This window comes from Scylla paramamosain, chromosome 5 (genome assembly GCF_035594125.1).
Source record: "Scylla paramamosain isolate STU-SP2022 chromosome 5, ASM3559412v1, whole genome shotgun sequence".
NCBI lineage: Eukaryota > Metazoa > Arthropoda > Malacostraca > Decapoda > Portunidae > Scylla > Scylla paramamosain.
This window is the reverse complement of record NC_087155.1, coordinates 8634192-8649191: the sequence shown is the minus strand read 5'-3', so window position 1 is coordinate 8649191 and position 15000 is coordinate 8634192. Positions and strand designations below refer to the sequence as shown.

Here is a 15000-nt window from a genome sequence, read left to right as displayed (position 1 = left end):
ATGTATTAAATCATGTTTTTCCTCGGTGGCTTTCCTCTACCTCCGTGATTTTTGTCTGTAATGCTTGACGTCAAAAGCTGTTACCAAGGGCAAGGGCTGTTAACTGGCATTCCGGTGTCGTATACGTAGCTGTCCGCTTTGTTTACAAATAAAAACCCGGACTGCTGAAAACACTTTATAGGTCTATTTTACCTTATATTTGACTAATCTTTTAACTAGTCTTCAGAAAAGTTGTTGTAGACAGAAGTGGACAGATATGTTTATTACCACGATTTTGTTTGTAAACAGTGGGTTCTGAGAATGAGCAGTACGCGGACGGACAGCCGTGTTACAAGAGGATAGCTAGGAACACATGCTATCCACAATAACATGGCAGAAGACTTGGTTAAAAGATTAGAAGTGAAATAGACCGTATAAAATGTTCACAGCAGTCAGGATTTTGTTTGTAAACAAAGAGCGGACGGCTACGAAAACAGCACGTGTCGTACACAGTGCACTTTGCTGTAACTCATACGGCAAGAGAGAGAGAGAGAGAGAGAGAGAGAGAGAGAGAGAGAGAGAGAGAGAGAGAGAGAGAGAGAGAGAGAGAGAGAGAGAGAGAGAGAGAGAGACCAGGACCAGGAAGATTTTTAAGTCACTAACATAAACATTAGGAGGAAACTTTCTTTGAATTTGACCTTGCCTTGCCTTGGCTTCATCCAAAGATATACGCTGCAACTTAAGTGTTGTGCCGCGGCTGCAACTCACCAGCCTGGTGTTACATAACTGACGTATGGAACAGCGAAATAAATCATCAAGGCAAATGCCATTACCCAGCTTACGAAACAGTGGGATGAGGCAAGGTGGCGCACAAGGGCGCGGCACTACAGCCCTAGCAACCGTCCAGGCTTCGTACGTATTGGGTTACGTAACAACATTTTGCGTTACAATATTATCATCAGCAGTAGGCAGCAGCTCAGGGCATGGTGGGAAATTCATTTTTCTCCTTGATTACGGTCACCAGTTGGCATCATCTTTATTCTACTCAATGTACGTCGTCATTCGAGTTTCCGCCACTGATAATGTTTGCATGCCGTCTCATCAAAGCTGTGTCGCTGTAGCTGTCCTAACAAAGAAAGCGTTATTCACGCCAAGCAGTAATCACAGAAGTATTCACGTGCGCCGCACTCACTCACTCACACCACCAAGAACACGCCTTTCAATCCTGGTCACCGGTAATCACCTACATAATTAGGTACATGAATGGATTATGTGTGATGGCCACCATTCTATGGCGCGTCAATAAAACCACTTATGTACTGTAGGTACGCTCTTCCCCTCCCCCCCTTTCTTTCACACACACACACACACACACACACACACACACACACACACACACACACTATATATATATATATATATATATATATATATATATATATATATATATATATATATATATATATATATATATATATATACACACACACACACACACACACACACACACACACACACACACAGCTGGATAAATCCATTCAAGGTGAGACACAAGAGTGAGGTGAGTGAAGGCCTTACTGAAGTCGATGAGCAGCCTGCCGAAGCCCTGCCGCTGGTAGGGCGGCAGTGTCATGATGCACGACACATTGTAGTTCAGGAAGCTGTTCTTCTCCTGCACAAAGGGGAAAACAAACAGTTTATCTACCTTCACATCTTTGCTGTACAGTGTAACAGAAAACTGAATTTTCTATACTTGCTGACTAGTATGAATTATGTACAAATCTCTCTCTCTCTCTCTCTCTCTCTCTCTCTCTCTCTCTCTCTCTCTCATCACATAATTTATAAATGTTGCTGGTACTACTAATACTACAAAGCTAGTAATAATAATAATAATAATAATAATAATAATAATAATAATAATAATAATAATAATAATAATAATAATAATAAAAATCACAAGCCCTAAATTTAAATAAAAATTTATCTTAAAACACACACACACACACACACACACACACACACACACACACACACACACACACACACACTGAGAAGTTGATCAGACCACATGAAAGCAAACTTTCAATAAAAGGATTTCAAGGCTATGTTCCATTTAAGCATTCATACCTGCTCTTCATTCACTCACATCATACATAAGGATTCACAAGTGCCTTCTTGAATACAACACTCTCTTCACACTGCCTACACATCTCATTTGTGGTCTTCCCTTATTCTTGTACCTCTCACATCAAATCCTATTACCTTCATTAATTGTTCATCTTCTGTTCATGCCCAAACCCTCATATCACTCCCTGCTGTGCTGACTCTTGCTACACCAGCTCTCCTTTGTACCTCCTTATTTCTCACTCTCTCCCTAATATGTGTTATTCCATGTTCCTTTGACATTCCATTTCTGCTACTTTCATCTTCTCTTCAGCTCCCATATCCACAGTTTAGCCTCATACAATGCTGTCAGTACTATTGTAATACCCTCATACAACCTTCTCATTCATAGCACATTATTTATTGGTCTCCCCATTTCTCATTTTACTTATTTTAAACTTCATCCACAGTAATATACAGCCCTAGATACTTGAACCAGTCTACCTCCTCAAGCAACTTAACACTCAAAACTACATTCATCCTCCTACTACCCAATGTCTTCATTCACCTCTATATAAACATTAAGTCACCAAGGGTGCGTCACACATCCTTGCTGCAGCCCTATCTGAACAGAATATCACTCAGTTATGCTATTTTCACTTAAAGGCATGTTCAGCTATGTACAGTAGCTCCCAAAACTATCTTTGAAGTGTGGTGTAAACAGTGGCATAATGAACAATATGAAACCTGCTGCCTAATCATGTGTCACGTTGGTAAGGTTGGTATACATGGCTTGACATGATGCTGATGTGCCAATCTACTTCCCAGGTCATGTGTAATGTATGCCAACTATCCCTAATGTGCAGGGCTGCCAACTGTTGTCATTGTAATCACCAAACATGTCAAATAATACCATCCATTATGTCAGAATGTAGACCTCTTACTTTTAAAGATAGTTTTGGGAGGTACTGTATATGAAAAAATTCCACTTTCTTTACTTAAATAAACTACCACTTTGTCCACATAATCCCAGAACAATCCACAAGTACACAACCATTTTCAATCTATTATATGGGTTTTCTCCAAAACCATTAATTCCCAAACGCATCCCTATTTGTCTTTCTATCTATACTGGATGTCTGCTCTTATGAACTCCAAATGGGATGGCTGTTATGGAGTTCTACATAGCAGCAGCCATATGATTCACAAAGACATAGCTGGTAGACATATTAGAATAACTGTGACCAAAAGTCTAGATGGCACAGATTTGCTCCATGGCTAAATTATCTTAGTGCTTCCCAAAAATGGCACCAAACGCAAGTGTTTGGTACCTGTTGAAAATCATTCAAAGAAACCAAGGCACCCTGAAGAAGCAAACTAATAATGTGTCTGTGAATTCCCATCACCACTTGGGGTGTAATGACCCAAACAGAATAGCCCCACAACCCTGTTGGAGCATGGGATATATGTTTTGTTCAATCAGTAATGCAGTGGGGTTTCATGTTTAGGTCCTGGGTTTAATTTTGGTACAATGCCTCTCTCCCAAAACTTATTCATTTGAGGTTCAAGGTCAACTGCTCAGGATTTCCATGTAGTGAGCATGTTGTGGTTATAACTTTGTTTGAGGCAATGTAAGTGGGATGCCCTGGTTTCAGGTGATAGATTATGAAAAAAAAAACAAATAAGAGTGAAAGAGTGAGTGGTTTCCCAGCCCAGCACCATCTTTAGATGAAATATAGAAGACAGAAAGAATACAAATATGGCAAGATAAAACAAGAAAATTATAGGATGCCAATTCTTACTTCTGGTAGAGAGCCAACTTACCTTTGGCCAACTGTTTTGCACACACCTATCTTTCAGCACACTTCTACATAGTCCATGTATCCTTTCCCTCTTCATAAGCTACACTGCTCCTCACAAATCACTTGCACCATGCTTTTGATCAGTATTTTCCTATATGCATTACCTAAAACACCCAAAAGAGCTATCTTTAAAATATACATATTTTTAATTATTACCATTACTTTTATGCAAAAGAATAAACCACAGACATATTTGTCTAATGCAAAAAATACATTTTATAAACCACTTAACAACTCACACACAGCCACTCTTCAGATAAAGGAATGCATAACTCATCTGAATCAGCAGCTTTTCAAAATTTCACTCCATTCACTTCCTCCTTTGTGTTCAATGACTTATTTAATTCTGACACATTAATTAATTGGTTCATTCCTATTGCAACAATATTAGACTCCCTAACCTCTTCTACACTCAGCAGTCCCTCAAAATACTCAGCCCATCTCCTTCCTACAGCATCCTTCAGTCAACATCCTAGCTGCCAACATCTGCTCTCACATTCTCTTCTTTCTTCAACATCCCCTTTCACATCCTCTTTACCTCCTCCAAAAACAATATTCATTTAAAATTTTTTATCAGTCTCCTACCTCACCTCACCTGATCTCTCACTTCTACTTGCTTTTGTTTCACACTAGATTTCTCTTGTTTAAATCTCTCATTCAACACATCAACACTGACAATATGTATGCATGCCTTTTTCAGCTATAGTGGTACTTCTCAGCCATTAATTTTCCTTTTTCATCCCACCATCCATTATTTTCACCTGTACACTCCAGCACAGCAATTTTATTTTGTGCAGTGCCAGCTATTTTGATACTGGATCTGTGCATAGTACCAGCTGATTTTATTATTCACTCTAAAATCTTAAGTAATGGAAAAATAGTGCTAAACATGTAATGTCATAAGTGCTTCAGATGACAAGTAGTGATGCTAGAGATGTTATGTCACCTTGGTATAGATATTTATATTATTTCATCATACCATCAATATGTGTATAACTGTTAGGCTACTCACATATGAGTGACACAAAGTACATTTTTCACCACACAACTAGTATGTGCAAGATAGGAGGTTCCTTCCATATGAGGAGGTGAGAGGTGGCACACTTTTCTGTGTGTCTGTCAAGTTCATAAACAATATCCTGTAACTATATCAATTTTTCTACTGTTGATATACTTACTATTATATTTATTTTCTACTATAAACACAAAGATTACATGCACTTTAAGTGTTACAAATAACATTTTATAATTATACATATTCTGTGCAGTACAAGGATCACACCAACAAACTAACACTCACTACTTTGGCTAAGGCTTGGATTACATGTATTGCATCTCTTATAAAGTATAATGAAGGGAGAACCATTATAGAATTTTTTCACATTTGCCATCATAAATATATGGTGAGGGTATTGAGTATGAGTATGCAAGAGTTAAACAATTGCCATTCTTCTTCCACAATGCTATGACCTCATTCTTTCACTGCATCTCATGCACCTTCTAAATCTGATATCTGTCACATTCTTTTGCCCAACTTTTGCCCAGTTTTGAAGAAAAGCTCATCACTACCTACCTTACTGAAGTACCCAATAATGTGGCAACCCTCTCCATCAGCTTGAGTCATGATATAAAAGAGGAAAGGCTCAACATCGTAGTACAATGTTTTGTGGTCAAGGAAGAGCATTGCTAATAGGCACAGGTTCTGACAGTATATCTTGAACTTCTTGCCATCCACTTCCCAAACTGATAACTTGTCTTTTCTATGGAAAATACAACACAAAAGAATGAGTTAATAGTTGGAAAGAATATAGAGGTCAAACCTAAGTTTATCAGAATAAGATTTGACAATACTTGTAATCTGAAAGTAAACTTGAGATGGTTGATTTCTCTATATAGTACAGTACTGCTGAAACCCCTCCTTAAGTGAGGTAGCCCAGACAAGGCATCTTGTTTTGTCTTACTGGGTTAATAATCAGGAAAAGGAGATTTAATTTGTTCCATGCTATGACTACTATCCAATTTAACACTTTTATTGTAATGTGGCCTGAATATACACAGGAAATAAACAGCAACTGTAGTTTTTTTTTTTTTTTGAGTTAACTAATATATGTTACAGTAAGCACTGATGCCATTGTGCTGTATTATGCTGCCTTTCTGATCTCAGTGCTAGCTTTCTTCATCACACACCTTTATGATTCTATCTTTCCTTCTTAAAACAACTGTCCTAACATTTTTCTGAGTTTAAAGCATAAGCATTATTATGTTTGTTTTTGCTTTTCAAAATAACGATGAGTTCACTGTAAGCTTACCTGTAAATTTCATCCCCAGGTGGGTGCTTCCAGACACACTTGGCAGCATGTCTCTGAAGTATTGTTCTGGATCTCATGTACTTGAGGCAAAACTCACAAATATATATTTTTGGTTGTTGGTTGTAGTCATCAGGGTACTGAGACTGGTACCAAGCCTCCATCTCATACCGACCCATCTCTATGTACCGGATTCCCTTGCTGTCCGGAAGACCACGAAGGTCATCTTCCTGTGGAGAGAAAATCAAAGGTGAGGCTTTTCTCTGGCCCGAGAGGCTGAGTGTGATCTGATTTAACAAGACCAAGTAATGAAATAGCTTTCTTACCTCAAACCACCAGCTAGTCCACATAAACAGCTTTATTAATCTTTTTAATAGTACTTGATAAAAAAGTGTAGGTGAGTGAAGCTGAAAGTGAGACAGTCACTTGAAAGATGGAACGATGGCATATATGTGTAAGTGGTTTCAATAGAGGCCAGATGCTTGAACAAGCAAGAAGATAATGTCTGAACAGGGTGAGGTGGAGGCTCTTCTGCCATGGCCACCCTTCATGGGTTACTTCCAGAGGGAGTGAGGCATTACAGAGATAGAGACAAATAGGTAAGTTTTATATAGCATTAAAATTTCAATTACATGCCTTGTTTATGGAATATCTCATTGAGGATACTTCAAATACTATTCATGTTATGAACTTCACTGTCTCTTAAGACAGAGAGAGAGAGAGAGATAGCAATACATAAATAAATGATAAGGAAGTTCCTGGCAATACCTTGAACAGAATTGCCTGCCTTTACAGAATCAACTTCCTTTTCAACACCTGCATTCTCATTAATTTCAAGACATATATGTAACTTCCTAGTACTTACTATTTTTTCGCTGGCTGCTGCCTGAGCCTCCATGAAGAGCTGGAGGTCCCATTCTGGCGTGTAGCCTCGGAGGGAGGGTTGGCGATCTCTGTCAGCCATCTCCTCCTCTCCTGGACGGGGTTCACTTAGCTTCTCTCTTGAGTCCCTTATCTGTTGGCACAAGAATATTATGCATCAACTAAATATTACTGCATGGTGCAGGTGATAGGATATATGAGAATGTCAGGTGAAATACATCATACATACATATACCAAGGCTGTCTCCCATATAAGGGGAGAGGGCTGAGACAAGGCATACAACTTCCATATTCACACTTATTCAAATCACTCTCTTATCCCCTAAATATGAAATATCCTTTCCCTGCCATGGGGGAGTAAGAATACAGCCACTGAATTCCTTGTGCATCAGAAAAGGTGACAGAAATGGATGGAGCAAGGGGACATGGGACACTCTAGCAAAAAGACAAAGCACTAAAGATAAGGTACTCAGGTGAAACAAAAAACAAAAAATAAACATACCTTATTGCAATAATTCCTTTGCTCCACATTTGGCCCATTTCGAGGTGATTTACTTCCAATCATTACTCTTGCCTTTTCCCTCTCTTGATTGTCTGCTTCTCTACTCTGACGATTGACCTGCACAAAGGATTGCACAATTAGGTAGAGACAAAGACTGAATGACAAAATTTTCTAACATAATAGTGAATGCCATTGCATCAAACAACATGCTATCCACCCCTTTCCTCTACCTCTATCTTGGTCATATCAATAGCATCCTGGAAGACAGAGGTACCACTCTTACAGCACAAAGATGGCAATAAACTAGCAAAACAAAACTGGTAATAAAAGAATAGTTTTTCTTGTAAGATTAAGTGTAAAATACATACCAAATCTAATTCCAAAATTGTGATGTAATATGTTACAACCACCATTCATTCTTCATGCAATCACAACACAGAATACAACTCAGATAATATGAAAAAGAAATTCAAGAAAAGGACAGGACAGGACAAGACAGGACAGGACAGGACAGGACAGGACAGGACAGGACAGAACAGAACAGAACAGAACAGAACAGAACAGAACAAAACAGAACAGAACAGAACAGAAGGAAGGAAGGAAGGGTAGGACAATGAGGAGGAGGTTTGCCTCAGACAATAAGAGCATAAGAAAGAAAATAAGGTAAGCTGCAAGAAGCCATCAGGGATACAAATGGCAGTCCCTGAGTCCCATATTGTACACCAAGGTTGCTGTAAGACTTCCTCTGCAACTTGGAAACAACAAAAATAAATAAATAAAATTTCCCTACTTTTCACTCTTTTGTATGCTTGCGTTTATTCTATAACAATATTGCAAAAGTTTGTGTACATCCACTGCAATGGTAATAAATTATGTCCTGCAATAAAAAGTATGTAATAACAAAAGGATATTTTACATAAGGCTAAATTCATCCCTGGAGATAATCATAACAAATTCTCTTCTTCATTTGACACAATGCTCTTTTAAATATTGTCAAATCAATTCACATCTAATTATTTGTAACAAAAGCCTCAATGTCCACAATAATGAATCCTTATAGATCAAGCTACAATTTTTTATTTGAACTTTAGAACCAAACTAAAGTATGAAAAGAAAGGCCATCAAGCTTTATTTTACAGGTCTTGAAGAATAAAAATTTACAGCTTTCAAATACATTAAATACTAGACATAAACACTAAAAATCTCATTTTCAATCAATGAAGAGTACATAATTTTAAACTCAATAAGACATCACAATAAACTTAGCCAACAAAGACAGACTTATATTACCACTAGTACAGAATAACACACACACACACATACACACACATATATATATAATATATATACATATATATATATATATATATATATATATATATATATATATATATATATATATATATATATATATATATATATATATATATATATATATAAAACCAAGTGGAACCAAGGTTCCACTGTGCATATATATATATATATATATATATATATATATATATATATATATATATATATATATATATATATATATATATATATACACAGTGGAACCTTGGTCTCCCTTTTTTTAACAACTCAGTTTTCAAACAAAATTTTGAACTCATGGTTGCTTCGGTTACTGTACAATAATTCAGTTTTTGAACAAAGTTACTTGATTTCAAATACTATAAAATATAGCAAAAGCTGCCATTTATTACTAATCTATAGTTTCTATAAAATTTTCTTTCATTTTTATATATTTGCAGGAGAGATACAGAGGGTAAGACAGTAATTCAATTTTTTAAATAAGTTAAATGTGATCCAGTTGAAGAAGTTGAAGAACCTTGATATAAACAAACAAGTTTTGGTGCTCAGGAGTAATCCCAAGGATCCTGCGGCTCTATCTATGACCCACAATGCCATCACTACTGCACAACTGCATTTTCCCAGTAGCTTTTCCCAGCAGCATAATGTTTAAGTGCTATGATCACCTTAATTTTGGCAGTAAGTGGGTTGTTCCTCTCTGTGTCACTCTGTGTCACTCTCACTAGATTGGTGAGAAAGAGAATGCCTAGATGGTCTAAACACTATCTTTTGATGAGTTCTGTGTCACTAAGTTCATCCAATACATTGTCTCTGGATGAAAAAAAAAAACTAAGCTGGAGATGTCATGGAGTGGCCATCTTAGCAATGGGAGTGTCAGTCATTACCTGCTAAGATATGGTGGACAGGTGTCTTGGAACAGATTAATCTATTTTACGTTGATTCCTATGGGGAAAATAGTTTCTGTTTCTGAACATTTTGGATTTCAAACAGCATTCAGGAACAAACTAAGTTAAAAAACCGAGGTTCCACTGTATGTATGTATGTATGTATGTATGTGTATATATATATATATATATATATATATATATATATATATATATATATATATATATATATATATATATATATATATATATATATATATATATACTTTGTTTTCTGCATTTAAAATGCTAAAAGCATATAATGATACTTTCAATTATCAGTGAGGAAGTTCCAGTTTCCAAATCACAGCATAACAAATCCCTTTCTTGTCAGAGGGTTTATATAACATTTTGAAACTGGGATTATTTATAGATGCACCTATACATAAATGTTCACCCATTTCACTACACTACTGTGGATTGTAGGGAGATCTATATACAGATACTTTTTTTTTTTTTTGCACCATTACTATAAACTTGTAGTTACCTGCCTAGACTTCTTCTGGCACCACTATATTGTAAGTCAGTTGTTCTTTGTCCCTCATCATAAAAGGGTATTCATGGAAGAACTCAAATGATCTTCTTTGCATTCTTGTCACTTCTATTTTCATAATATGAGAATATGTCATTTATTTGAAAGAAAATTATAAAAGGAACTATAAATTAAGTAAGATAAGAGGATGGAAAAGAAACCACATCCAGGTTATAAGTCCTGATCATTGCTTTTGCAATGGATGTGAGTCACTCTTTCATATCCATTCACACACACACACACACACACACACATATAATCACTTATGGTAATATTCATACATAAGTATCTATGCATAAATGCATGTGTCTCTTTAGATTTGCAGCAGTGTCTATATTTAGTACTAAGTCAGGATATGTCAAATGCTGGAAAATTATATATAGATATGTATAGACATGTAGATGATGGTCAGCACAGCCTATATAAAGACAATTTTATTTATTTGGTGGAACACCATTCCTTCCTGCTGCCAGGCATTTAGTTGTTTTCGTGCCACTGTTGAATGAAATTGGTTCTTGATGAAAATTTTGCGAAATAAAAGTCTGCTTTCAGAGACTGTGACTAACAACATGAAAAGTAATTTCAGGGATTTGAAACACTGGCAAATGTCACCTCCACAGCTGTATCCTTTCAGAAATAATTACAACAAGACCTGAGCATCATAGTCTATTTTTAAATGTCACAAATTCTGAGAAAATAGAAATTTATCCTTGTAGAGTGGTTCTAAATTTCTGATGTGCTCAGAGTATTTGCAGGGTATTTGCTTTGGCTGCATCAATCATGCTTTGAACAAACAGTGACCAATATCAGTAAGCCAAGGAAGGCACTTGGCACCTTAACATGGCAGCTGAGGCAATCTGAACAAGATAAAACATGTGTTCTATCTTAACAACTTCCTATCTTGCACCTTCCCATCTCCACTGACAATTTCACATAGGACAGGTTTTTTTTTTTCTCTCCTGCCAACATTAGCATATACCATAGTATATGAGCTGCAGCTCAGATGAAGGAAGACTGACTGGAAAAATACAATTCTAATATACTTAAGACTAGATCTTTTCCTAATCAGATTTCTCCAATGACACTAGATTAATAAATTAAGCACTGACACACCTAATACACTACTATTTCTCATTGATTTTTGTTAAAACGAGGCAGACACACCTAAATCAAATATTAAAAAATTCAGTATTCTAATTGGAGATTTTCCTGAAGCCCAGCTCTATTTAATTTATGAATGTTTTCTTACAGGTGCAATTCCTATGAGAAGAGTTGCCTATTAGCTAATACTTGCCTTTTTTTTATGAAAGAGGGCCATTGGCCAAAGGCAAGAAAAAATTTGAATAAAAAAGGTCCATTTAATGCCAATTTCTATAAAGATATCAGATAGAATGCTATAAAAAAAAAAAAGTGTCTTGAAACCTCCCTCTTGAAAGAGTTCAAGTCATTGGAAGGAGAAAATACAGAAGCAAGCAGGGAGTTCCAGAGTTTACCAGAGAAAGAGATGAATGATTGAGGATACTGGTTAACTCTTGCATTAGAGAGGTGGACAGAATAGGGATGAAAGAAAGAAGAAAGTCTTGTGCAGCAAGGCCACAGGAGGAAAGGAGACATGCAGTTAACAAGATTAGAAGTGCAGTTAGTGTGAAAATAGTGGTGGAAGACAGAATGAGATACAACACTGCACCGATAAAAAAGAGGCTGAAGACAGTCGGCGGGAGAGGAGTCGATCAGACAAAAAGCTTTGTCTTGTCTGCTTTGAAATAATACAATAAGAATGATATGTTACATATAATTTAAAAAACGTTTTCCTAACTCTATTAAGGCATAATAATGATTAGCTTCAAAGAAGCACTAGGAATTTATGAAAACTGAAAAATTATCTCCAGTATTCAAGGGTAAAAAACTAAGCTGAGCAGTTAAAAACTAATAGAAACTCTGAAAATCCCTATATGGTAGAGTGCCAAATTCCAAATATACTGAGTTCACAATTTGTGGGCCCTTAATGTTCAGGGCACAAGGTTATGGTGTATGAGGTATAGGAAAATCATGATATAGCTAAATGTCTTCCACTGAGAGAACGCTTCTAGCTGAAAAGTTACAAAATATACTTGTAGTGCTCCTAATCAAATCCTTGATTTGCTCATCGGTACTATCTGGGATTCTAAATGATTTTATCCTTCAAGATATAGCATTAAAAGTGAGGTGTACTATTAAAAATATTTAATAAGATTTAAAGACTATAAAATGGAAACATTAGGATTTTAGTATTTATGTGCCATACATCAGTATAATGTACCCTCATGCCTACTAATTTTTCCCCTTATGGAAACTGGAGTCAAGGCCAATCAGTTCTGGGCATTCACTCAAACAAACCAGCCCCTCTGCCCCCACTTATACCATGGTGTAAATGTTATTTGAAACCGTTAGAACAGCCATGTATGTGGGGGGCCAAGGAGGAGTGGCTTGTTCAAGTGAATGACCAAAACTGACTGGCTTTGACTCTGCCTTCCAGGGAAAGATGTGACTGTAGATCTGAAAAACTTGAAATATTTTATCTAATTTCACTGATGCAAAATATTTTCCACAAGTGATGGTACCAAAAAGAGTGGTCACCAGTATCTGCCAAGTAATTGTACCAGTGTTTCAGCTTGGTATGGCCAGACCAGCACTGATATTATATCAAAGTCACCTTTCACTTCTATCATATAAAGATATTTGCAATCAGTAACAGTACATGTGAACAGTCATTGTAGTTGGGGCCTACTGTCTATTGGTAAGGCTTGCCTAGTTTCCTGAGCACAACTGTTTTTATGGGGACAGAAAAGAAAGGATGAAAGAACAGATGGAAGAAAGAAGTGAAATAGAAATATATCAAGAGATAATAATAGTTCAGTGAGCAGTTCACCTTGTTTCTCTTGTCACATGTTGGCTACAACTTTGTATTCCTACAGTGCTGCTCATATATATATATATATATATATATATATATATATATATATATATATATATATATATATATATATATATATATATATATATATATATATATATATTCACAAATGCAGTACTTAGAGGAAAATCAATTTTGTCATAGTTTTCATAAAAGGAAATGTATCTTTAACATGGCATCTAAAATATATATATATATATATATATATATATATATATATATATATATATATATATATATATATATATATATATATATATATATATATATATATTTTTATATATATATATTTTTTTTATTATTTATTTATTTTTTTTTTTCAGATACCATGTTAAAGGTACATTTCCTTTAATGAAAACTGTGACAAAATTTATTTTCCTCTAAGTACTGCATTTGTGAACATATTTTATGCGTATTTTATAGAGTTTTGGCTTATTCTTATGCTTTGAGAGATGGGTATTTCCATGTTTTCTTTCCTCTACTGACATATTCCAAAATCATTCTTCAGTACCACAAAATTTGTTCACAGAGAGTGCACTTTTGAGCAGCAATGTATTCAGTAGGTGAGAGCAACCCTGAAACACTTTGTTGGTTTAAAATAATACAGGAGAAGAATAAAATTTGACAACTATTTATGAAGTATATCTTGCTCATGGCTGATAACCAAGATCCAAGATTTTACTTCGATGAAATGCCTCACAAATCCCAGTCTCAACTTAACATAGGACTCAAACACTAGACCTCTTGGTATGACCCCAGCATGCTAACTACTTCACCACCAGGCTACTAATTGGAAAAAAAAAAAAAAGTTCCATTCAAAGATGTCATCATGTACTAATACAAAGAAATGTAGGCAAAGGGTAATCATGCTATGTAAAATCTTCAGCTTACCATTTTTTTTTAGGGAAGAGCTCAAAGAAGACTGAAGAGGATCTGTGCAAAGTTGAAAGCATCAACATTTAACCTGACAATAACGTCCCAACAGTACTTAGTACAAATAACAAGATGGATTAATTATATCTACCTTTGATTCTTCCTTTGTGACATTGTGAAAAACAGGACAGGCTTCAACAGAGAAATGCCTTTCATACAGTCCACCAAGATGACCAGTGGAGTCACAGCCTTCTACAGGACACTTGCGCTTCTCAATTGGGGGCAGAGGTGTATTTTCCAAGACATTCTGCAACAGATACATGAAAAATTACAGTAGGAAAATGTGAATGCTATGAACATCCAGAAATATCCTGCCTATGCTTTATTTTCTGTATTCTTCAAAGGCATGGATCCCTTTCACTCTTGCAGATGCAGACACACACACACACACACACACACACACACACACACACACACACACACACACACACACACACTTGGAAGAAAGGGAAAATGAAAGGGATCTGAGAAATGAAGCTAAGGAAAAAAAACAAGAGAAGGACAGAGACTGAAAAGAGGAAATTTTACTGGAGGGTACTAGATATGAGACTAAGGAAATGGTGTATTCAGGAAAGGGAACAAGAAATGAAAGAACCACAGCAGCAAACAGAAAAATTACAAGTGGTGGGAAAAGCAGTACATTAAGAGTAATGTATACAAACAGATGGGTTACTTTCAGGTGTACTAGAAGTGAGAGATTACTTAAAGGAAAAT

The 15000-nt window shown here is 36.0% G+C and overlaps 1 protein-coding gene across 4 annotated transcripts in view; it reads right to left on the bottom strand.

The window, feature by feature from the left end:
• The window catches only part of LOC135100488 (histone acetyltransferase KAT7-like), a 44927-nt gene that overhangs the window by 7007 nt on the left and 22920 nt on the right, over positions 1-15000 (bottom strand). For all 4 annotated transcript variants that reach the window (XM_064003445.1, XM_064003446.1, XM_064003447.1 and 1 more), the window contains 6 exons: positions 14378-14533; positions 7635-7751; positions 7116-7265; positions 6254-6480; positions 5518-5704; positions 1558-1651 (listed from right to left, as the gene is read on the bottom strand). In XM_064003445.1, the coding sequence (XP_063859515.1) occupies positions 1558-1651; positions 5518-5704; positions 6254-6480; positions 7116-7265; positions 7635-7751; positions 14378-14533 (931 nt within the window). The remainder of the gene's footprint in view (positions 1-1557; positions 1652-5517; positions 5705-6253; positions 6481-7115; positions 7266-7634; positions 7752-14377; positions 14534-15000) is intronic.